Source organism: Agelaius tricolor, unplaced genomic scaffold, assembly GCF_023055355.1.
Source record: "Agelaius tricolor isolate 1412-34295 unplaced genomic scaffold, bAgeTri1.0.p SCAF_2, whole genome shotgun sequence".
NCBI classification, from domain to species: domain Eukaryota; kingdom Metazoa; phylum Chordata; class Aves; order Passeriformes; family Icteridae; genus Agelaius; species Agelaius tricolor.
In genome coordinates, this window is record NW_027269262.1 from 56,604,394 (window position 1) to 56,628,192 (window position 23,799).

A 23,799-nucleotide genomic window follows, 5' to 3' on the forward strand; every position below is an offset into this window, starting at 1 on the left:
AGACTTGACTTGTCTTGGACTCCCCTGGAACCTCCAGCCATGATAGGCAGAGGATGGCCCAGTCAGCTCATGCCTGAGCCACATGTTATGTGCATCTTTCCCAAGTTCTCTCTCTGCCCTCCTCTCCTGCACAGACTTTGGACCTATGTTGTAGCCTTGTTCTCATTCCTTCTCTGGCCCTTTCTCCTTCTACCCCCAGCTCAATCCCTGGATGGATCCCAGGTCTTTTTCATTGTCTGCTGCATCTGGGACTCTGGACAGCTCTGCCTGCCTCATGCAGATGCTGCAGAACGTGGTCAGAGAGGCACTGTCTGAGCTGGGGCTGTGCTCAGCTTCTACCTTGTCCACTCTTGTGGGGCAGGTCCACTCTTGCTGCTCTTTGACACAGTGATCCAGGAATTAAACCTTCCAAATGCAATTCTTTCACTTTTTTTTGGGCTGGTCCAGCCTCACTTCTCAAATTTCAGATCTGGGAGATGGTGGCAAAACAATTATGAAGGAAAAATGGCAAAAATTTTGGGGTTTGCTGTTATTTTGAAGGGCTTGAATTTAATTACATCTGACTGTAGAATGCCATGTTGTCAAATTGCCGTGCAAGGTTGTGGCACAGTCTTAACAAGTTCTCTTTTTACTTGATATTGCAGTGGTTACATATCATCTAACAGTATTTTCAAGAAATATTTTGAATGAGAGAAATTTAGTGCATATGACTGCATGTATCTATGGTACTCATGGTGACACAGGAGACAGATCCCTTCTCCAGTCATTGCAGAATGTACAGCAGGGAGAGAAAAACGAGGTACTCTGTCTTAAAGTATTTTAAAATTTACCCTTTAATACATTCTTGTACTTCCTACATATTATTTTCAAATTTCTCCATACAGCTAAGAAACATGGTTTTCTATTACAATACTGAATAATTTTATTTTAGTCATTTCCAGTTATGGTGGATGCTGTTGACTTGGGAGAACTGGAAAAAATTCTTCTTTCGATCAGCAGTAAAACAGGTAAAATGCTTTTACTTTCTAAACTCAGTCATGTAAATCACACAGCTAGCATCCCATTAAAGGCAACAAAGTCCCTGCCAGAGTTAAATCCTAGTTAAGTCCCTTTGGCTATTTTTCCTAAAGGGTAGTGTTTTATAAAGCAAAATTCTACATTTCGACAAATTAAAATCCTGGGATCTAAAGGTTATAACATTTTTGCATCAAGAAAGTAAATGAAGATGAATATAATTATATTCTGCACTTAATACATGCTCTACTAATAAGTTATCTAGGAGAATAATTATTACTCAAGTAAGAAATTGGTATTGTTTAATTTTCCTTCTGTGATTCAATTATTTTCACTGTTTTCCCACCAGTTCAGTTTTCTCCCTGTGACATTCAGAGGCAATTTTTACCTCTATTTGGCATTCAGCAAGTTTTGTCACTGAACTTCCTTAAAATTGTCTTGACCTCAACATCTCTCTGCTTTATCTGTAGGATGGCTATCGTGCTACTAATTCAAAGAATTAATTATAAACTTTTTTGTAATCCATTAATGAAATTTGCTATATAATTGTAAATCATTGCTATGCATTACACTTGACCATTTTCAGACAGTTTTCTAGGGAAGCAAGGGTTCTATGTTTGCACTTTATCTTTTTTTTTTTTTTTTTGTTTGGTCATCCAGAGGCTCCTCATAAAAACCTTTTAGGCACAGCACCCTATTTCAACCACGTACGTGAGGTGACATTTGGGCACAAACTCCTTGGCTGGTCACACATCCCGTGCCCAGCACAGGGTCACCCCCAGGGGGATATGGTGTGGGGCTGCAGTTACTCCAGAGGGGAAGGGAGGGACAGGGACAGCTGCAGCTCACTGCTTTTGTTTCCCACAGCCTCAGTTGTGGAAGTTAACTGCAGCCATGTGTCTGAGTGACAGTCACTGAATGTGGCAATTGTGTGTAGCCAAAGGGCACCATGGAAAGAACGTGACAGGAGAGACTTTTCCGTTCAGGTTTGAAAACACAGTTCACAAAGAAGGGACATTGGGCTCATTGCCTCTGTGTGTGTTATGAAGACAGGATTGAGATGATTTTTAACAGATATTTCTTCCAAAGGAGTTACTTAGATGATAAAACACTTCGGATGAGTAAAGGTGTCCATATTGTAACTAGACCTGTTTGAACTGAGACTAGTTTGGACCAAGACTTTGAACCAAAAATCCCAAATCCCATACAGTCTCTTTAAACTCAGATGTACCCTGCAGGATGATCAGTCCAGGCAATGTTCTCTAGTGCATTTATGCTGTCATTGCTTATCAGAGCAAGTTTTTAAGATTAGATGGTACATTGTCCCTTCCTGAATCTTCTGACTCTCTCTATGCACTTATGCATAGGCAGGTCATGAGTGTAACACAATGTCTTGGATTCCTCCACAGAAGCCTATTGATATAATTAAAGAGAATTGGATAGTAGCAGAAGAGATTGGAATGCAGCTTGTTGAACAGGGCTGCAGCTACAAATAATAGAAGGGAAAATGAATAGTCTTCATTTTCTCTTATTTTGCCATAGACTGACTAGTGGCAAGACACTCAGGCCATGCAGCTGAAGCCCCAGCAGAAAATTCAACAATTCAATCTGTCTTACACTCAGGGAGCAATGTTTCCCAAACAGCAGAGGGGTACAGTGAGCTGCTGAACTCCCTTCCCACCTGCCACCTAATGAGATCCTCTTTGTGCTGCATGTGGAATAGAGCTCCACTCCTCTTGTCAAGTGGTCACTGAGGAGGAGGCAACAGACCTGTATTTCTGCTCTTCCTTCTCAAATGTGCCTGCCCAAGTCATGCTGAAGCTTTTCTGTATGCCTATCCAAGGACAGTGAGGACAACACTCCTTTGCTTCACTAAGACAAAGGAAATGCTTACTCCTAAGTTTCTAAGTTGAGATTCACAAATACGAACAAAATTAAAAATCTTGTAGTCATTACAGCACTTTCAACTCAGTTGTTTGCATTCATAAATTAATGAAAAAAATGAAGTTTTCATATAGTAAGAATGCCATCATTACACCAACAACATCCTACCTAATTTCTTGTCATGCAATTGAACACTTTCACTGTGTTCTCTTTCCTTCTTTGCAGACTGCAAACTGGACATTAAAAAATTGCATGTGCAAGAAGCTGCAAAGGAGCATCCTATCTATGTATTTGAAGTGAATGAGTGAGTATATTGTGTAAAGCTAGTAATGTATTTTAATAGCATAATAGTTGAAAACACTGAGCAGACACTGAATTAAAGTAAATGCCATAGAGTGATTCTCTCAGTAGATATTTTAAAAATATGCCCATCTTTAGCTGTTCCACATAAATTAATAGGATTTTTTAAAATTAATATATTATTTACTTACCAAAAAACAAATGTGATTCTGTTTTTCAGAGAATTTTCTGTGAATGCAAATAAGCCCAAAATACAGAGAGAAATCCCAAGATCTTTTGTTATTAGAGGAGAGAAACAAAAGAATGACATAGATAACAACTTGAACAAAGAAGGAAGTAAAGTAAAACATTTGAGAGAGTATACTATTAAAGTGTACACAGGTGACAAAAGGGGAGCAGGGACTGATGCCAATGTGCATATTATTTTATTTGGGAATGAGGACAAATCTGAGGTATTTCAACTCTCTCAGTCACTGGAGCGTCAAAACCCCTTTGAAAGAGGAAAGGTAAGTACACAGACTTTATAGGTTGTATCCTTTTCTGTACCAGAAAAGCAAACATTAAATCTATGCAAGTTCTTTAGAAAACTTGAGGCATTTATTCTGTTTTCCACATCACTACATGAGTCTCAGCTCACCCTGTGTTTCTTCTTTCCACCAGATTCACCAAGGAACATTTTACTTCGATTTATCTAGCTACCTCTGCTGCTCTTCTGCCTATTAGTCCCAAATACATCTTCACACTGCCTCCCCTTACGTGCCCAGCTCTGTATTTCCTAATTCTGAAATGCACAGCGTGAGTGGTCTGTGCATGTGTGTGCACTACCCTGTGCTCTTGCACACACCTTGAATATCCTGCATGAGAACACATCAGTCTCTTACATCCCATCATTTTACTTTGCCATGGAAACTGGTGCTGCGAGCATCCCTGGATGTATAAGCCTAAAACCAGGTGAAATGGAACCATACACATCAGCCTGATTCTGAGAGCCATCCTGCTTTAGGCTGTTATTCAGAGACCCTTAGTTCAGATACAGATATTTGCATAAGAATGCAGATTCTCTGCATGATGTCCTAGTGCCTCGGCTGGATGTTCTCCTAATTTAATAAACATATTATTCTGGCAAAGAAATTGCTCTGTTTGGTCACCACTTGTGCAAAGGAGTACAATGATGGTTACCCTTAAGTAAAAAAGAAATATATATATTCTCTGTAACTTTCTCTTGTGGAGTTATTGAAAGGTAATGACTAAATAATTAGAACTCCAGGGAGAATATATACCTTAAGAGATCTACCTCATTATCTCCAGCAATATGAATCATCTTTTTACCTGGAAGTAGTCTAAGTTTCTTCAGCCAGGTTATCTGTGAGACAAAGATATTTACCCATGAATTGTCTTCCATACTGAGGAGAATAGTAAATCTAGCTACCTATAGGCACAAGAAGCAAGTAAAAAATGTCTTAAGTGGTACTTCCTTTTGCCTGGTACTACACAGGAGGTGTCATTACCCTTCAAAAAGGAACAGTAGATATTTAGAAATCCTGTTAGCAATCCAGCTAAGTCAATGGATAGCCAGTTTTTTTCTAAGACCTAAGTCAAAGGTCTTAGGAAAAACAATTTCTTTCTAAAAATGGTCAATACGAAATAATGGAATATTTTATATTAAAGTATATAATATTTGAGAGGAATAATGGTTAATCTAGTAAAAGCCTTTAATTTTATATTTCTGAATTTTTGTTCACATATCATATACAAAAATATTTTAGAAGACTACACCAGTTGAGGAGTCATGAGACCAAAAATATTTTCACAGTAGATGAAAGTCAAGAAAGAGGTAGGGATTGTCATACTATAAGTTGAAAAGTGAATCTTTTGTGCTGAAACTGAGACCTAATAGGAGAGGATGTATGCCACACATCATCAGTAGGAAAAATAAGCCACATTAGTGGTTCACTTATTCTGAACTTCTACTATTACACTTGAATTGGTCTCAGAACTGACATAGACAAATATGTAAGCTTCCAAACATTAGTATCGTATTTTTAATAACTGTATTTTAATATTAAAGGTTGATACCTTCAAGATTAAGACAAAAAACTTAGGCAGCCTACGTTCAATTGAAATTGGCCATGACGGGAAAGGATTTGGTAAGTATTCTGTGTTCAGTAGCCTTGCAAACATCTTAAGGATCTGCCTGACATTTGGAAAGGTGCTTGAAGTCACACCACTGCTACAGCTAGCTAATACAAACCTGTGTATAAATAAGGTCAGCTTTACTGCCCTTGTTTTCACCCTCTCTAGCACATTTCCCTTGACTATACCACAATTCTTTTTCCAAGAGTGATCTAGTTAAAATAAACCTCTGATAGTTTTATCCCTCAAACATTGCTCAACCAAACCCCTCATTAGATGTCTTAAATAAGACAATGATTGTCTTGTGGACAATAAGAAAATGGATTGTCAATAAGACAATTGATTGTCTTGAATTCAATCAATCCAAGACATGATTGAATTTTCAAACTGCGGGCTAAACTTTCCATGATTTGAGCAAGTTTGAGGACTCTGGTCAAAGCATGCTGTAGCTCCCTCTCACACCCACAGATCTCCTCTTGTGAAAGTCTGAGATCACCAATGTGCACCAGGTCCTCCTCTGATGTTAAGTTAGGTTGTGGCTATAGAACAGAGCCACACATGATAATGGAAAATGTTTCTGTGAACGGTAACCTTTAGACTCTGAATTTTACAGAAAAATAGAACAGGGCATATAATTTTTTGAGCTTACATTTAATAGTGCTAAAAACCCGTAGGGATGTGCAGAAATCAAGATATATACAGACATACATAGATATACAAACACAAAAACAGAATTTTCAGGGAATGTATAAGTTGAATCAAAAAGGTCTGATTGTATTAAGATACTCTGGTCAGGTGAAGTTTGCTTAACTCATCTCAAAGAAATAGGTTTAGGTTTAATAAAATCTGATTAATCTAAGTTCATGAGGCATAATAAAGTGCCAAAGGCTTTGTCATTTCTAGAATGAACCAAGAAAAATTCTGCAAATAGCAATTCCTATAGCTATTTGGAGAAAGTTGAACCGCTTTTTTATTTTCCTAAGCACCCAGTCATGTCATATATTTCACGGTGTTGAAAACAGAAAAAACACCAAACCTGTTGAAAGATCTATAATAACCAAGATTTTCCTGGTGACTTTCATCTTATTTGTGATAACTGCTATACATGCACACAGTCCAGCTTAGATCTGATCTGGGAAGGGAACTCCACAATGGCCAACTTTTAGTACTGAGAGTTGCACAGAAGTCTGCAGGCGAAATAATAGATTGAACTTTTATTTCCTGAATCCTGATCTATCAACAACATTATTATTTCCCCTCTCTATGTCCTGATCAACATCACATAGCTGCTAATAGTGCCTTCCTAGCACAGCTGGGGTGTGTTGATTCATCTTAGACATGACAACCTTCCTCTAAATATTTCTCTGAAATTCCCTCCAAGTGTCATTTGTCACATCAGCCATCAGCTGTTATCCCCACTGGCTTCCTAAAATGTTACAGTAACTCTTTGGGATGTTTCATCTGTTTGCTAACACATCCTAGCTGCTTCTAGATTTCTCCATACCTGGAGATTTCAGTGAGGTCTGTTGGAGTTTTGTCAATAAAGGATGAAGCGTTAGATTTTAATCTTTTCAAGAGAGCAAACTTGCCTTTCTATTCTTTTGTAAAGTGTCGTGTAAATTTGAGAGGCTGTAAAATTTTATTGCTGATGATCTTGACTCTGATTTAGAGATTTCGTGAAAGGTCATCTATTCCAAGTAGAGTCTATGATATATTAAACCATTCACAAGGTTTCATTAAAAGAGTTTCAAAAGTACTTCACAATATCAATAAATGGATCTTGTGAATTGAAGGTGGAATACTTAGACACCTTCATGGCCTACTTAACCCAGCTATTTTTTTGAAAATGTCATTGAATAAAAAGAAACATTGCTATACCTTTAGATTTTATTCAAACTGACACAATTTGCAAATATTTTTATATTACATTTTTAGTATGTACAATTAAAATTTAGCATTTATGAATAAAAATATTTTATTGGTTTTTGCCTACTTAGTACTTCATGCTAATATTTGAAAACCAAAATAATTAGATAGGATCTAGTTCTTTATCTCTAGGACACGTAAAGGGTACCAAAATGTTATCAACTACTAGCAGTATGATCCTAATTAGTTTAAAAATGTTTTCATTAAGTATTTGCATTGGCAAAGACAACTAAAGATATCAGTACAGACATTGTATATATAAAATAAACTTTTTGTTTTAAAATATTAATATTTTTATATTTTATGAAATAAAATTCTATATCACAACAATGAAGGTATTTCTTCACACAGCAAAACAGGGGATTAAAGTAGAATATTGTGTATCTTCTTAAAGCTGAAACAAATACGAGTGCTGGCCTAAATGAAAATGCTATTCTGAATCATAACTGCTGGAAAACTAGGGATATGAGAAACATTGAGTTTCACCACTTGGTTCACATCCATATCAATATATTAATTACAAAAGAGTAGTAGAATGCCCACTAGGGGTGAATTCTGAGTGCATTTCCAAGTACCTGAAAGGGCAAAATAGGTTTTCAAGAGTGTGTTCGATATTACCATGCACTCTGTTTCATTTGTCTTACTGCCTGTTCTATCCAATCTGAAAAAATAAGTTAAGTCATAACAAAAATCTCCCATTACATTTTCTGTCAAAAACATCAAAGACCTTCCCTGTAAAACTGAGAGAAGTTGGTAGTAATTTTAATCATTTGTGTTTCAGTTATATTACTGATGTTGAATATACTTGGAAGTACTGAATCACATGGGGTTTGAGAAATGAAATTAGAAACCTTTCTTATGCTGTATTTGTGTTTTGTTTATATTAAACTTGATCCTTTTTTTTCCTTCTACAGCAAGTGGCTGGTTTCTAGAAAAAGTGGAAATCACAGATGCAGCTAGGAATTCAGTGCATTGCTTCAACTGTAACAGGTCAGTAGATCAGTCCATCATCCCTCTGTACATGCTGTTTTCTTTTTCACAAATCTCTCAGTTGCTTCTGTCTGGTTTTCTAAGACAGTAATGATTTGATTTTTTTTTAACAATGTTGTGTTCTTATCAGTCCATCCCCAATGACTTTTGAACCCCCTGGCCAACTTGAAACGAACTTGTCAGAAGAATTGCTAGAGGAAGACACTAGATTTTTCCCCTCAATTAAAACTGGATGATTGTAGGAGGGAGAGGCATAATTTAATGCCTTTGCCAAGAGAAAGCATTCAGACATATTTTGAATTCAAGAGGTAGAAGGTGTCTGGTGAACCACCATACAAGCATTAGCACATAAATAGCTCTGGCAAACATATCAGGGATAAGCCAACAGGCATGGAAGGGAATCAGAAAGGAAATCAGTGGAACCTGGCAGCATAGATTCAAAACTCATGGAAGTAGTGTATTTTATTGAGCAAGGGCAACAGTAAAACATTAGAATCCTTCTGTTTCAATGTTTGCTTAGTATGGGCCCAAGACACATTTCAGCAAATAGGATAAAGATTAAAAAAAGCTTCATATAATGTAATGTAGAAGTGTAATGATCTAAATTTAGAAATGTATTTAGGTACTGGGTTGCTTGGGTAAAGGGTACTGTTGTACAAAAGGAGGGTGCACATCAGTCTACATCAAACTGAATCAACACAGTTTCAGAAACTGGAAATTAAATTGAAGGGTACATTTGGAGTGACTGTTCACTAAAATATATCATTCATAGCTTGAAGAATTTCAGAATAAATAACTGATGCAAACATATTCATGTCCTTCCAAGTGGAAATTAGCTTTTTAATGCATATGGAGAATATAGAAGTGTGAAAATTTACAAGTTCCCTATATCTAGAAAGAGAATGTTACCTGGTAATCTGAAAACAGAAATGGTAGCCAAGAATATTTAATTTTATCCTTTCCTTAAATGTTTCTGTAAACTTGACAATTAATGGAAGCCAAATCCCAGCCCCTGTACCAAAAAAAGGTAACCTTTGAAGTTCTTGGATACTCAGTTGGTCTCTACAGTCTAAATCACTAGAGTGAGGGTGTTACCTCAACAACCTTAAACTTCTTCCAATAACAATAAACTTCCCTTGCTTCAACTTCCTCCAAAGGCATGCTCTCTAATCTTCTAGATACCTAAATCTGAGTTAGTGGGCATTAAGCAAAGCTCTTAACCCACAGCATCACTCAGATGTGCAACACAATCCATGACAGGATTTTCAGGATTTGATGCCACTTCACCCCTTTTTGCTTGTAAGAGTTTTCAGACCACACCAGTCAGAGGAAGATTCTTGCAGGAGATAGACTGCAGCAAACATTTTTTTCCAGATATTTGTTTTTTTCAATTTTATTTAGAATCTTATAGTAAAAGTGCAAAGGTATATAAGAGACTGGCACAAGAACTGGAATCACATCATTGATATGGGTGAGTGACTGGCACAGATTGATTCTACATGCACCTGACAAGAACATTTAACTGAGGCTTGGTGGACTATGTGCCTACCTTGAAGTATATAAACCCTACTAAAAATGGAAGTTATTCAGTAGAAGAGATTAGGAGGTTAACCCCAGGGTACTCAGAGACCCAGAGGCTCCTCAGATAGAGGAAACTCTAAGTTCATGGTCCTCTTCCAGCTGAGACATGGAGCTCCTCATGGAACTCCTCGTCTCATGGCCTACGGAGTGAATGGGGAATGGGCTCATTCTCTCACACAAAAAAGACTCCTCCAATACAAAAAACATCTCTAAAAGACATTAATCACTGAGAAACCTGAATCCTTTGCTAACTCATTTAAATGCCTGCTGTCTAGCTTACACATCACACCTTTTCTAGGCTCTGTGACTTCCACATGCAATTTTAGCTGCCAAAATCAGTTATGCTTGGACCTGTTTATCTTCAGCCATATCTGACCTGTTTATCTTCAGCCATATCTCCCAGCTGCTGAATGGTGCAGCTTCAGATGTGAGCTACTTTGATGCTGTACTTATTGTCTGGGAATCTCTCCCACACATGTAGATATCAAATCAGGCAGACTGTCATACACCTTTGAAAGTACAGAAGATTTTTAACTCTCTTTGGAAATTAATACCACTGTATCCATGGTTCCAGTTAAAATCAGTCTACCCAAACTTTGGACTCAGGCCTGTTTCTCATATAATCAACAGTAAAAGCTCCATAGGCTCTTACAGAGCTAGGATTGGGCCCATCATGCAACTCAGTATTTTGTGAAACAACAAACAGATATGGGAAAGACAGAGTTCCTAGAATTAATTACAAGGAGAATAACTTGCTATCACAGAACATGTTTCTCTACTCTAAATTATCCTCATTTTATTGTCATTCTTTAGAGCAATTTACTAGTTACCTATATGACCAAAAAATAAAATTAATTTATATTTAATTTTATATTAATAAAGTTAGTTACAATTTAAAATTACACATATGTGAATACTATGTGAAAACAAAAATTTTAAGTCACTATTTTCTTCAGGTTGGCTTTTTTGTCTCTACAAACAAATGTAAAAACTATCCTAGAAAATCAAAGGTGCAGAACCAGGCTCTCACAAATTGTCTGTTTCTTAAGTTTTATATGTGCTGTGTCTATGACAGGTTTTTTTTTTCCCTTAAGGTGGCTTTCTGAAGATGAAAATGATGGCCTCACCATAGTGCAGCTTTACCCACAGCTGCTTGATTTCTGATTCTTTACAAGTGTGATGCTTCTCCAAATCCATGCTGATTTGATTTTCATGTCTTTTATAATTCTGAAGGCATTGTAATTATTGTGAAGAAAAGTCAAAACAATGTATTAAAAACATCACAGTAAATTAAATATGTCTAATGTGAACACAGAATTCTGATCCTATTATAGATGCTCAAAATCTTTGCATGACAGAGATTTAGATATCAGAAACTTAAATCTGTAACATGGCTCTGTGGACTTGAACTGAGCAATCATAATTGTAGTATGTAGTTACATATGTAGTAACATACTCAAATGTTTGTGTTTCAGTAATGATCTGTGGGTAAGCTAAATTTAGCTCATTTCAAATCTGTCAGTATGTATTCATTTGATGATATTTTTTCATTTTCATCATTTATTAAAATTTAGATCTTTTCAAAATCATTTTCCAAACAAACTGCAAAACTCTTCAGCCCTATTGAAGTCTTGCTTGGCTTCTCTTAAGTTCATAGCAGAGACTAATAAAGATCTTGTTATTCAGAAGTTCACCCTGTGTTGGTAAGCTTCTCGCTGGCATTTGATTGTAAAATCTTGTAGCTGAGCCAGAACCTCAGCTGAGAACCTTTAGATCCAAAGGGTCTCTTAAGAGAGGCTGTTATCAGTAACACTGCAATAGCTTAGGCAGGCTTAGGCAGCTCCCTGCTCAGCTTGATGATTTTTGCAGTGCCTCTCCTTAGCTATCAAACCAGCTTTCCAGTGCCACATGTGTGAATGCCTTCATGTCGAAGAAAAACAAACAAACAAACAAAAAAAGATCCAATGATTTTTTTGCAAATGCACGCTAAAAAAAAAATGTATTTAGCTGTAAATGCACAAGTTAATGTTTGATTTGGTAGGCTTTGATATCATCAGAATTGACTTAGGAAGGATTTAGGATACAGACAAGTCTGAAATGTAATCAGGAATTGCATACCACCTGAAGTTACATGTGTGTGATCAAAATACAAATATTTTACACAAGCTATGTAAGACATCCCTCTCTTAATCAAAGGCTTCACCTTTTGTACCTCTAAAATCTAAAACCTTTCTGAAGATCTGAATTTTAGACTTGTTTCATCCTCAGGACACTAGCTATGTTCTGTAGCAGCAATGGGCTTTCTATAATTATAAGAAATAAATGAGTTTGTAATCTGTGTTGGTAAAACATTGTCTAGCTGTCTTTTTTAGCATGTTTAATGTATATTTACTCACACTATTCTGTGAAATTAGGTAGTTGTCTGACATCTGCAACTGATGAGATCCCAGTTGTTACCTTGACACAAGAAGAAATAATAAATGCTTATATTTGGCCTTGGTAGGTAAAATAACTTTTAAATATAATTTTTATTTACTTATGTCATCAAAAGGACAACTATTGTAAGGTGTGGTTGTGGTCAGTCTGAGCAACAGGACACAAACTCTTCTGGTTTTTTTTTCTGCTCACACTCCTACCACACTCACTGGAATGGATTTGAAATTGTATCCCCAGAGCCCACAGTTCACTTACTTGGTATCAGTATTCATTACAATGAATCACTTCGTTGTGATCTATTATGTGATTTGTTTCATTATTGTGTGTTTCATTAATAGTTTGTAATACTACCTCCCTTTGATGCCATCTCTGATTTATCAAGTGTAAATAATGCCTTCCTAATCTGTTTTTCTTTACTAAGAGTGGATACCCTTCTTCTGCAGCTGCCTTCCATACTTGAAAATTATTTTCTCTACCTATACAGCGTCCAAATCAGGTTTTGGATTTGCTTCCCTGGATCCAGAGCCATGTACACAACTCTCTAACCCTTTCAATAATGGGACCAGCACATCAGAGGGCTTCATTTCAAGAACATCATGGGTGCTTACAGAACACTATACCAGGGCATTACACTTTGATAAGAAAATGTGAAATACCATATAACACCCACAAGCTCAGGTCTTGCTTGAAAGACATGCCAGTTAGCATATTTAGCTTGTGAGCAGTGCCAAATCCCAAACATGCTTCTTCCACATGATGTGTGCTGTGTTTGGCACAGAAGTCACTTAATCTCTGTCCCTTGCCAGTGGGATGATATTTTGAAAAATCGCTGGCCACAGAAGGGGAGATTACAAAGGTGCCTCCTCATGTGCACTCTGCTGTTCCTCCACAGCAAGGATGCTGCCCTGCTTTTTTCCTCCCAACACCCTGCCCTGCCTATGGAGAGCCTGGGCAGATTTTGACACTGCTGATGCTTCCATGGATGTAGCATGGAAAAGAGACTGGCTCAACAAGTAATTCAGGAATTGGACACACAGAGGAGTCTTGGAAGGAGCAGTGAGGTAACTCAATCAGCGGAACAAGCAAGGCTAGAGAGAAGGGTTTCACTTCTACTGCCTCTCTCTGTTGCAACCTGACTAAAGAACTGTGAAAGAAGGCAGGCTAGAAGATTTTGGTGCTATTTTTATTAAACATTTGATTATGCACTACAGACAAAGTCTGAAGTTGGGTGCTCAAATATTTATCCTGTAGACAATATCATAGACTCTTAGAATTGAGTCTGAAAATGTCCATTAGAGTCCAGTTAACTCCATGTTTTTTCCTCATCCACCTCTCCTGGTGTGCTGTTATATGTCTATTATTAGGTTGATCTAGATTATACATTTCTGCCCTTTTAAGCCCTTAAGTGTCTCAGTTTCTTTTTCTGCTGATGCTAAGGGTTTGAAAAAAATATAATCATGTTCTGATTGGCTCACTGGACCATTTAGTATTCTCCCAGCAACTCCAAGTACTGTTTTTCTGAAACTCATCATACATAAGAGAGGATTCCTTGCTTTTAAGTACATATGAGCAGTTGTATTGCATCCATCCATCCTGTAGTTTGTCAGTTGTGGAAACGGCATGAGAGTAAGAAAAAAGGAAGTACCAAGTGTTCCTCTGAGTTCCTTTAGACATCTTGGATGAATGTCATCTAGTTCTTCATTGTTAGTATTTATAAATGTCTTTGCAAATATAAACAACCTCTGCTCACATATCAGTCTGAAGTGGTTGTTTGCACTTCTCCATGAAGAAAGGCAGTAGACTGGAAAAGTTAATAAAATCCTCTGTACTTAGCAGTGCAAAGTAGCGACGTAACTTCCTGTGCTGTGGCTTAACAGTTTTCTTTTGCTTGACTGAAATTAATTTTAAACAGTAAATCAAGAAGGGGAAAGAAAATGGGACTTTTAATTTTCTTTTCAAATTTTTGAAAGTTCTTAATTACATCTTACAGTGTCAGAAGGCATGTTAATATTTCCTTAGGCATTCTAGAAATGCTTTTCCCATTTATCATAAAATGTGATGTGCATGGTATTTGTTTTTTTTTTTTTGCATGCACAATAGCAACAAAAGAGTTGTGAGCATCATAAAAGGTTGCAGGCTTGCTTCCTTACTGTTTTCCTATATCTGTCTTCTGCTATCATTCCTTATACATTTATGTCTATCTTTGATTATATATTTAAATACAAGCTATGAAGCAACTTGAAAGGTGACTGACATCCATTTCTAAATAATAAATGTAAATTTAAGAAATCCTGAGTAAAATCTTAAAAAAATCCCAAGAAATAATTTCTTCTTTCATAGGTAATTTAAAAATCCATATGCTATCTTCAAAGCATGGCTATTCTCTGTTTGCTTAAACCTAGAATCAATCTATCTATCTATCTATCTATCTATCTATCTATCCATCCATCCATCCATCCATCCAACCATCCATCTGGAGTGTACAGTTGAATCTATGTTTCTAATGCTTAGACATATGGAAATATAATAAACTACAGCCACAATTCACCATGAAATTCAAGTATGGGACTAAAATGTGTTTGCCTAAACAATAAGGATATAATAATCATTCCCACTGCTCTGATTTATAGTCCTCCTTAATTTAAGTGTACACCTAAAAACCCCACGACATTGGGTCTCTTCCTTTGAGATCTCATGTGGTGTGTGTGTAAAAAAAATAAAATAATCTACAGCTAAAGACAGAAACCAATCTCTGTTTATACTTTTAAAAATAGATAGATTTTAATAATAATTTTTTAAACAGCGTACCGATTTATGAATGTATTTCTGATTTGTACTTATGTTAATTTGCAGAAATACTGTCCTAATTGAAAGGAAATGTATCCTCTCTTTGCAATGAAGTATCTTAGGTATCAGAGCATACAGTCCCATGTGCCTGTTTGAAGGAAGCTAGTTGGGCAAAAAGACAATTAAGTGTTTTAGTACATAAATGTTAAACACACAGCCTAGATTACAACTGCCACTGACGCCTGTGTGTACAGTTTAAACATAAATCTATTGAAAATACCTGAAACCTATGAACATCTTGTAGAATTGTTCTTACTTGATGCACCTAAAGAAATTGATTTCATGTGCATCTGTGCCTGAGGGCACTGTTTTAACATGGAAAGATAAAGCCAGTTGTATGGAAAATGTAGGAGTGAGACTATGTCTGAGTGAGTGAATGAGAAAATAAATGTTCATTAGATTCTCCATCAAGTCAGCCTAGTTTTGTGTCAAACACATCTAGACAGAAACACAGTGCAGGAAAAGACACTGGGTGCCTTTGGAGAGAAATGATACTAGAAGGTAGAAGGTAGGTAGGTAGGTAGGTAGGTAGGTAGGTAGGTAGGTAGGTAGGTAGGTAGGTAGGATCACTAGGGAATCCCTTAGGACATCCATTGTTTCTAAGAGGGGCTGCTCAGGAGCTCTGCTAAGCATTGCAAGCCCTGCCAGGACAGCAGGATTATGCACAACTCCTTCTTGATGCAGAACTACCCCCTAAAGGACTGACTAGAGTAAGAAAGGCAGGCTTTTGTGCCAGAATGCTTCCAGAGGGTGTCAAATCCAGGTACAATGATCTTATTCTAATGCTTCAGTTGGTCTGAACTAGAAGAAAGTGCAGAAACTAAAGCACTAAACTGCAATCGACAAAATACTGTCAAACAAAAGAAAATGGATTTTGGAATCATTTTGAAGGATGCATGCAAGAATTGATTAGACCTGTAGAGTATAATGATATTCTAATGGCAAAATGAGAGCTATACAAGCAAAAGTTCAAGTCTGCTTTGAAAGGGCAGTCTGTACAGCACAGCTAAAGAAGAGATGGAAAAACATCATTGTTAGGATGTGAAGAACTAAAAAATAGTTTAGAGTAAAGATAAGAGGATTGGAAGCTTGTTTCCTGGACATTTAGATTTGAGTTGATAATGGTCTACGGTGAAACAACAGAAGGACATACACACACACAAAAAGTATTCCTAAAGTAGACCAAGATTCTAAGGGGCAAAAAAGGGAAACAGTTGCAACTCAGAACAAAGCAAAAGCAGTGATAACTATAAAAATGTTTTCTTTAAAGAAAGGAGAAGAAAAAGAAAGCCATGAATAAAATCTCCTTCAGAGAAAAACTAACTTTGCATGAGAAATGAATGTACTTGGTTGTCTGTACTTGGTTTATGAAATATGTATTTATGTCTGCAATCTCATTTTTGTCCTTCAATTATATTTTGTAATTAATAATTTCTGAGGTTTAGTAACAACATCGCCTTGCTGAATACATGCTGGTTTGTACACAGTGTGTATACAAACACTTCTGGCCTTGATACAGCTCCACAGAAGTTATGCCGGTCTAACAGAGAGGAAATTTGGTTCTGTTGTTATTATCATTATTATTATTTGGGATCCTTTTCATTTGTTATCTTTAAAGTGAGAAAACAAACCAGAAGACATTCCTCTTATCAAGTATCAAACAGCCTTTAATTTAAGTTTAAATGTTCATCTATTGCACTGCCTTTCTTGTCACAGACAGCTATTGTTAATATGAAAATCAGTGTGAAAGAATATTATTTCCCTCTCAAATGCAACAGTAGCTGAATCCAAACAGAGCAAACCTAACCAACCAACAAAGAGGAGAGGAGAGGAGAGGAGAGGAGAGGAGAGGAGAGGAGAGGAGAGGAGAGGAGAGGAGAGGAGAGGAGAGGAGAGGAGAGGAGAGGAGAGGAGAGGAGAGGAGAGGAGAGGAGAGGAGAGGAGAGGAGAGGAGAGGAGAGGAGAGGGAGAGGAGGTAAACATATAGGAAAGAAAGCATAAAACTGTCCCCCCACCTCCAGCAAATTATCTTGCAAATTGAAGACCTTTCAGATTTAGAGGTCTGAGCCCACCAGGGTGAAGTCTTCCTGGAAGATGGGTCAGCTCCTAGTTCTATCACATGCTATCCTTTAGTGAAGTGGTTCAGGACAAATATACCAGAAGATTTGTTCCACATATGGAGCAGGGAGGGGAGGATGTGGGGACACGGCCTCAGCACTTACCTTTTCCAATGGCAAGCAGTGGAGTAGCCTTAAGCAGGATCCCTGAAGATGATGTACACTGAGACTGACACCATTTATGTTCCTAAATATCTCCTGCATTGCTCAGAGCAACTTTGTGCCCTTTTAATATGTTGGACCTAGATCTCTTCCATTTTATTCTCTCCTTCTTAAATCTGACACCTTAGAGTTACTCTCTTACCCCACCTGCAGCCCAAGCAATTTAGGTTAGGATTTCAGCTCCAGGAGCACTGTTGTTCCCTTACTGCCACTCATGTATCACACTATAACCTCCATTATAAGTTTGTGGCATCTTTTAGACCTGTATATGTCAAACAGACTCAATTAAAGTAACCTACAGTGTACACTAAACCATTTTATTGAAGACATAACTACAAGAAGGCTCTGGGGAAACCTTATAGCACCTTCCACTACCTGAATGGGACTATAGGAAAGCTGGAGAGGACTTTTTACAGGGGCATATAGTGACAGGACAAGTGGTAATGGCTTCAAACTGACAGAGGGCAGGTTTAGATTAGATGTTAGAGAAAAAGCCCAACAATTACTGTGAGGGTGGTGAGGAACCAGAACAGATGGAGCCTCCCCAGAAAAACTGGGGAGGCTCCATCCCTGGTTGTGTTCAAGGACAGTTTGGATGGGGCTTTGAACAACCTAGTCAAGTGGAAGGTGTCCCTGGCCACAGCAGGGGATTGGACCTCAATGATCTTTAAAGTGCCTTCAAACCCAAACCATGCTATGAAATAGAGTAACACTGAAAACTTGTTGGTTATAAACCACAAACTTGCAGCTAAAGTAGCTTTATCATTAAGCACCATCTCTGCTCACAAGGTAATCCTGGAACCATAGAATGAATCATAGAATGCTTTGGGTTGAAAGGGACCTTAAATGAATATATTGTATTATATATAGGTGCTGACTGAATTATTAAAAGATATCTTGAGAAAGAAGCAATTTGTATTACAAGTCTCAGGCAAGAAAGATCATGTAGATTGTAATGAGAATAAAACACAGGGTTCCAAATGGAATAGAAATAAAGTTCAGTTATACCATATTAACAGAGACTGCATAGCAAATGTGTATTATTTAAGAACCATTATGTGACAATGTAATTAAAAGACTCTTGTGTGATAACATGCAAAATAACTAGTCAAATTAGTTTCATGTGTGCTTTTCACCTTCCAAAGTTTGATTTTTGTGTGTTCAGCACTCTGAATACTGTAATGCATGCTGCAGTCTTTTCTTGAAATCTGGGATATACATCAGTAAAAGCTAATTTCCTAAAGGCAATTTTATACTTACCATGTACATTTAAGAGTTAGAAGGCAGATTTCTCAGCTGTCCATATGACTTCTTCTGTTTAATTAATGAAGTTAAAGGGACTATATTTAGTCACAGAGCTTAACATAACACTACCCTATCAGTCTCACTGCCGTTCCTATTAAGATATTCCAGCAACGTGGTTGAACGAACTCACTGCTCTATTTTAAGAAGGGAGAGGGCATGCTCATAAAATATTGCAGAGGCTTAAAAAAATTTTAAAAAGGTGAAGAGGTCAATTAGTTGCTCATCCCGTATGGTTGAAGATGCAGGAGGACAGAGAGGGCGGAAGGGCCAAGGATGGGCGGTAAATGCGCCCCCACCCCGCCAGCAGCCCGAGCCCTGTGATTCCCGTGTGACTCTCGGAGGCCGATGCTGGTGGCCTCCCGTGACCGGGTAGCCGTCGTTCACTTGTGTCCCCCGCCGGGCTCCGAGGGCGACGGCCGCCGCGGGCCGCCCGGGGGAGTCTGCGCTCCGCGGCGGAGAGCGGCGCCGGCTCCGCCCGGGACAGCTGCTCCCGACCTCAGCTGCTCCCGCCGCCCCGAGCCGGGAGCTGCCGGCGGAGCCAGCTCCGCTGCCGAAACACCCGGGTGAGCTCCGAGCAGCGACCGCGCTCTGTGAGCAGCCGGGGCTGCGAGGAAAGGGGCGGGGAGCGGTGAAAGGCGTCGTGAGTTCGCCTGGTGAATTTTACGCCCAAAATGCGATTTCTCCAGGTGGCGGAATAAAACGGTGTCTCCTCACCTTCCCCCGAACGCCTCTGAGGCAGCGTGAGTCACGGCACAACCCGAGAACTGCATCTCGCAACAGCGTTTCACAAAGTTAGGGAGCGTCGGCAGCGCTTCCTACGGGACGGCCGGGAAGCGGCCGCCGCCCCGTGCGGGACCCGCCGTGCCGGGCGCTCAGCGCGGCTTCGCGGGGCGGGCCGGTCCCGCTGCGGGCATCGGGCGGCACGGCGGGGCACCGCCGCCCGGAGCTGCCCCAGTCACCGCGCTGGGGCGGCAGCAGCGGCGGCTGCCCCCAGCCCGAGGATGCCCGCTCGCAGGGAGAAGCCCGGGGGGACCCCCGCCCTCCCGGCCGCCCCGTCCGCACCCACCCGCGTTCCGCTACTCCATCCCCGCGCCGGCGGGGCAGACGCTCCCAAACTGTTCGGAGGACACCGGAGATCGGCAGCGGAGCCGGCGGCAGCGCCGCGACCCCCTGCTCCCGCAGCCCCGGCCCCGGGGGGAGCCGGCCACACCCCACCGCTCCCCGCCGACCCGCTCTCTCGCCGCCGCCGTGCCCACCTCCCCGGGCCGGGCAGCAGAGACAGCGCCCGGCCCCGCCGCCGCAGGGCCCGCTCCGCACCCTCGGGGCAGCGCCGCGCCCTCCCCTCCCGGCCGCCGAGCGCCCCCTTCCCCGCCCCTGCGCCAGTGCCGGTGCCGGTGCCGGGCGGGGGGCGGTGGCAGCGAGGGAAGAGGGATGAGGTCATCCTCTTTCCCGGCGTCAGTCAGCTGGGTGGTGGCGGCGGCGGGTGCGGGCGGAGGCGGGCGGGGAGGCGGGTGCGGGATGCGCTGCTCCGGGCAGCGCAGCCCTGCCTGCTCCCGGCTTGAGCAGAGCGCGGCGGCGGCGGCCCCGGCACCGCCGGCCCCCGCGGAGGCGGCGGCGGGGCGGGCGGGCTGAGCGCGGCTCCCCGCAGACAGGCGGCGCTGCGGACGCGGCCGCCGCGGAGGAGCCGCCCGCGGGCGCGCAGCCCGGCGCGGAGCGGGGACAGGGGACGCGGGGAGCGGCGGGTCCGCGGCGGCGGAGGGCGGGAGGCAGGAGTCAGGAGGCGGAGGAGGAGGAGCAGGAGGAGGCGCGGGATAAAGGAGCGCTCGCTGCTCCCGCTCGCTCTCCAGCGGGGCTGAGGGAGGCATCATGGCCGCGAAGTCGGACGGGCGGCGGAAGATGAAGAAGGGCGGCGAGGTGGCGTTCACGCCGCTGCAGAACTCCGAGCACTCGGGCTCCGTGCAGGCGCTGGCCCCGGGGCTGCCCTCCGGCGCCGGGCCGGGCGGCGGCAGCGACGACGATGAGGCGCCCGGGGGCGGGTGCTGCAGCGGCGGCGGCGGCGGGGACGGCTCGGGCGGCGGCTCCCGGTGCTGCTGCTGCTGCTGCAGCGGCGGCAGAGGAGGAGACGGCGGAGGGGGCGGTGGCGGGGGCTCCCGGGGCTCGGGCGGGGGCTCGTCCTCCTTGTGCCTGCGGCTGGGCAGGGAGCAGCGGCGCTACTCGCTGTGGGACTGCCTCTGGATCCTGGCCGCCCTGGCCGTGTACTTCGCGGACGTGGGCACCGACATCTGGCTGGCGGTCGACTACTACCTGCGGGGCCAGCGCTGGTGGTTCGGGCTCACCCTATTCTTCGTGCTGCTGGGCTCCCTCTCCGTGCAGGTCTTCAGCTTCCGCTGGTTCGCGCACGACTTCAGCACCGAGGACAGCGCCGCCGCCGCCGCCGGGCACTGCCCCGCCGCCGAGAGCAAGCTGCTGGTGAGCAGCGGCTCCGCGGCCGCGGACATCGACGCCGCTCGCCCCAGCACGCCGCAGAGACAGGCGTCCACCGCCAGCAAGGGCAACGCCACCAACAGCAGCAGCAACAGCAGCAGCAACGCCGCGGGCAGCGGCGCCGCCGGTCCCCGCGCTGGCGGCGGCCGGTCCGCGTCCTGCGCCTTCTGCATCTGGCTCCTGCAGTCGCTCGTCCACATCCTGCAGCTGGGGCAGGTCTGGAGGTGAGGAGCAGGGCGAGGGCGGTGCGGGGGCCGGGGCTTGAGCCCCTGGCCACGGGGGAGCACGCCCGGCCCCGGGCGGGACTGCGCCCGGGGAGCGGCCGCCTGCCCCGCCTCGGGGTCCCTCCTGGGCACAGCGCGCCCCGGGCCGCCGGGGTGACCGGGCTCCCGCAGGGCTGACCGGGCGCGGGCGGCCGAGGGGAGCCCCGCCGGGTCCCGGAGAGTCCCGTACTGCACAGGTGACCGCCCCGGGAGGCGCCCGGCTGCCTCCAGCACGCGCAGCGCCAGGTGCCCAGAACCACCTGGGAAACCTGCGCCGGACGCTCGGTAAAATTAGGGAACAGGCGGGGAAAAGTGGACACAGCCCGGTAACGCACATCTCCGGGTCTCCTCACATGTGGCCAGCACACCGTTGCCACCAGTAGGGAACTTCACTGGCAGTGAGGAGTTACTTTCCCGTAACGCCCTGATGCCTGTTTTGAGATTTACGTGTACATATGCTGTGAACAGTCATCTCCTTGCTATGCATATCCATTTTCTACATGAGTGATGTATTAAAGGAATGTCTTCTAAATCAAAGTTTTGAGTAGCAGTTCTCAAAACCATCTGCAAGTGACGTACTGTGCATTATGGAAAGGATGTGCTGAAGTGGGTTGGGAAAGGCACTTGCTGGAAAAGGAGATGACATCATAGTTTTCAAAAGTAAACTTTTCCTTCAGTTTTAGCAAATTTCTGGGAAAGATTCATATGGAGGCTGAATGCCCTGCAAATACATTTAGTGCTGCCTGAAAAGGGCAGAGTTCAGAAGGTATAGTGTATAAAGAGGTAAAACTTTCACATAAAATTTTGGAAGATAGATGCTGTGTTGAAGAAGGTCATGCAGTAGGGCAAGTGCACTAAAGCAACAGTGGAAAATACCTTTTGTGTTTCTTGTCTGTGGATGGAAAGAAATTATGTCATCCTTCTCTTTTGGAAACACTTGGGACTTTTTGCAACTACTTCATTAGGGAGTTTAATTTGTTGTTCCTGTAAACTTCTAATGCTGGTACTTTTAATATCTGTCTCATTCTTTTGGGCAAAGTCTGTCTTTTGCTCTGTCAGCACAGTATCCAGCACAGCTCAGTTCTGCTTGTGGCCCTTAAGCATGAAGGAGTCCAAACGCTGCTAGATACTTGGCCAAAGATCTTGGAATGCCACAACTAAGTACCTTTTGCTTTCCAGAGTATTTGGTTCATTGTAACAAATTCAATTTTCTAAACTTGTGAAACTAACTTAAAGTTACAGGTGTGCTCATATTAACAATGATGTGACTTGAAAGAGAAGAAAAATTTTGAACAAAAAGTGATGCTTTGTTTCAAATCTTGAATGCTTGTATGCTCCTTTATCTTCTACCTTCTCTCTTGTTTAACACAAGTTTAGGACTTTCTTAATATGATGGGTTTTGTGTAATGTTTAGTCCCCACCCTGCAGAGGTAGAAAAATAAGTACAGTGGCTTAAATTTTACTCAGAAGTTCATGTTGATACTCATCCATATAGAAGTCAAACAGGGTGGATCGTGCTGAGTGATAGAGGAGAGAGTTTTACAAGGTTTGGTGTCACGACTCTGTATTGGAGAACACAAAGAGCAGGGAGGGCTGTGGGTGGAGCAGGGTGGGATCCAATACTGTACAGCACTTCTGTCAGATGAGGTGGCTGGGATTTAGAGCTCTCCAGCTGCTTGCTTTTTGATGAAGCACAGTGTCTTTTAACACAAGATTTCCTCCTTGCAAAAGCACCTACTCCTCTATATTTAAAGCTAGATGAGTCTCTTTTGATCGTATGTAGCTTTTCTTCATGTTTTATGTGCAGCAGTGTAAGACTACCAGAATATTAAACTGATAAGGCATGTTAGAACATTATTTATGGTTTAGCCTGTTACACTTTTTAAATTTATTTTCAGTGAAACAGAGCCATCAAATTGCCTGTCTGTCAGTAACTTTGTAGTATTTATTTGCAGTTTTCCACAAACTTAGAAATTATATGGTCAGCAGTATGGAGTGTTTCATATCAGCACTTCATAATTGATTAAAGTGGCTCCATTTTAATTCCTTACATATATTCCTGATTAGGGAGAGCCTTTGGAGACATCTACAGCTAATAATCAGCACCAAAGAGAAGAGGTCACATCACACCCTGAGAAACTCTGTACATAAGCATGGTGTCAGAACTAACATGATCTGTAGAAATTTTCTGGAAACGGTATCTCTAATCAGACACTTAATAGTCCAGAACTTCTACTCTACAGTGTAACATTGGTTACTGCCTTGAGCAAATAGCTCAAGCTGTTTAGGCAGAAGGATGATCTAAAATGTTTTCCAGTTGCCTGTGTTTGGAGATTTAACTCCTTCTTTGACACAGC

General features: G+C 42.0%; 2 protein-coding genes across 2 annotated transcripts in view; both read left to right on the forward strand.

Annotated features, from left to right (window-relative positions):
- Positions 1-11,118, forward strand: part of RP1 (RP1 axonemal microtubule associated) — a 166,073-nt gene extending 154,955 nt beyond the window's left edge. The window contains exons 51-57 of the mRNA XM_071449139.1: positions 645-799; positions 932-1,007; positions 3,124-3,202; positions 3,419-3,704; positions 5,267-5,345; positions 8,172-8,247; positions 10,923-11,118. Coding sequence (XP_071305240.1) covers positions 645-799; positions 932-1,007; positions 3,124-3,202; positions 3,419-3,704; positions 5,267-5,345; positions 8,172-8,247; positions 10,923-10,992 — 821 coding nt within the window. The 3' untranslated portion in view covers positions 10,993-11,118. The remainder of the gene's footprint in view (positions 1-644; positions 800-931; positions 1,008-3,123; positions 3,203-3,418; positions 3,705-5,266; positions 5,346-8,171; positions 8,248-10,922) is intronic.
- Positions 11,119-20,216: 9,098 nt separating this feature from the next.
- The window catches only part of XKR4 (XK related 4), a 227,874-nt gene continuing 224,291 nt past the window's right edge, over positions 20,217-23,799 (forward strand). The window contains exon 1 of the mRNA XM_071419524.1: positions 20,217-21,403. Coding sequence (XP_071275625.1) covers positions 20,562-21,403 — 842 coding nt within the window. The 5' untranslated portion in view covers positions 20,217-20,561. The remainder of the gene's footprint in view (positions 21,404-23,799) is intronic.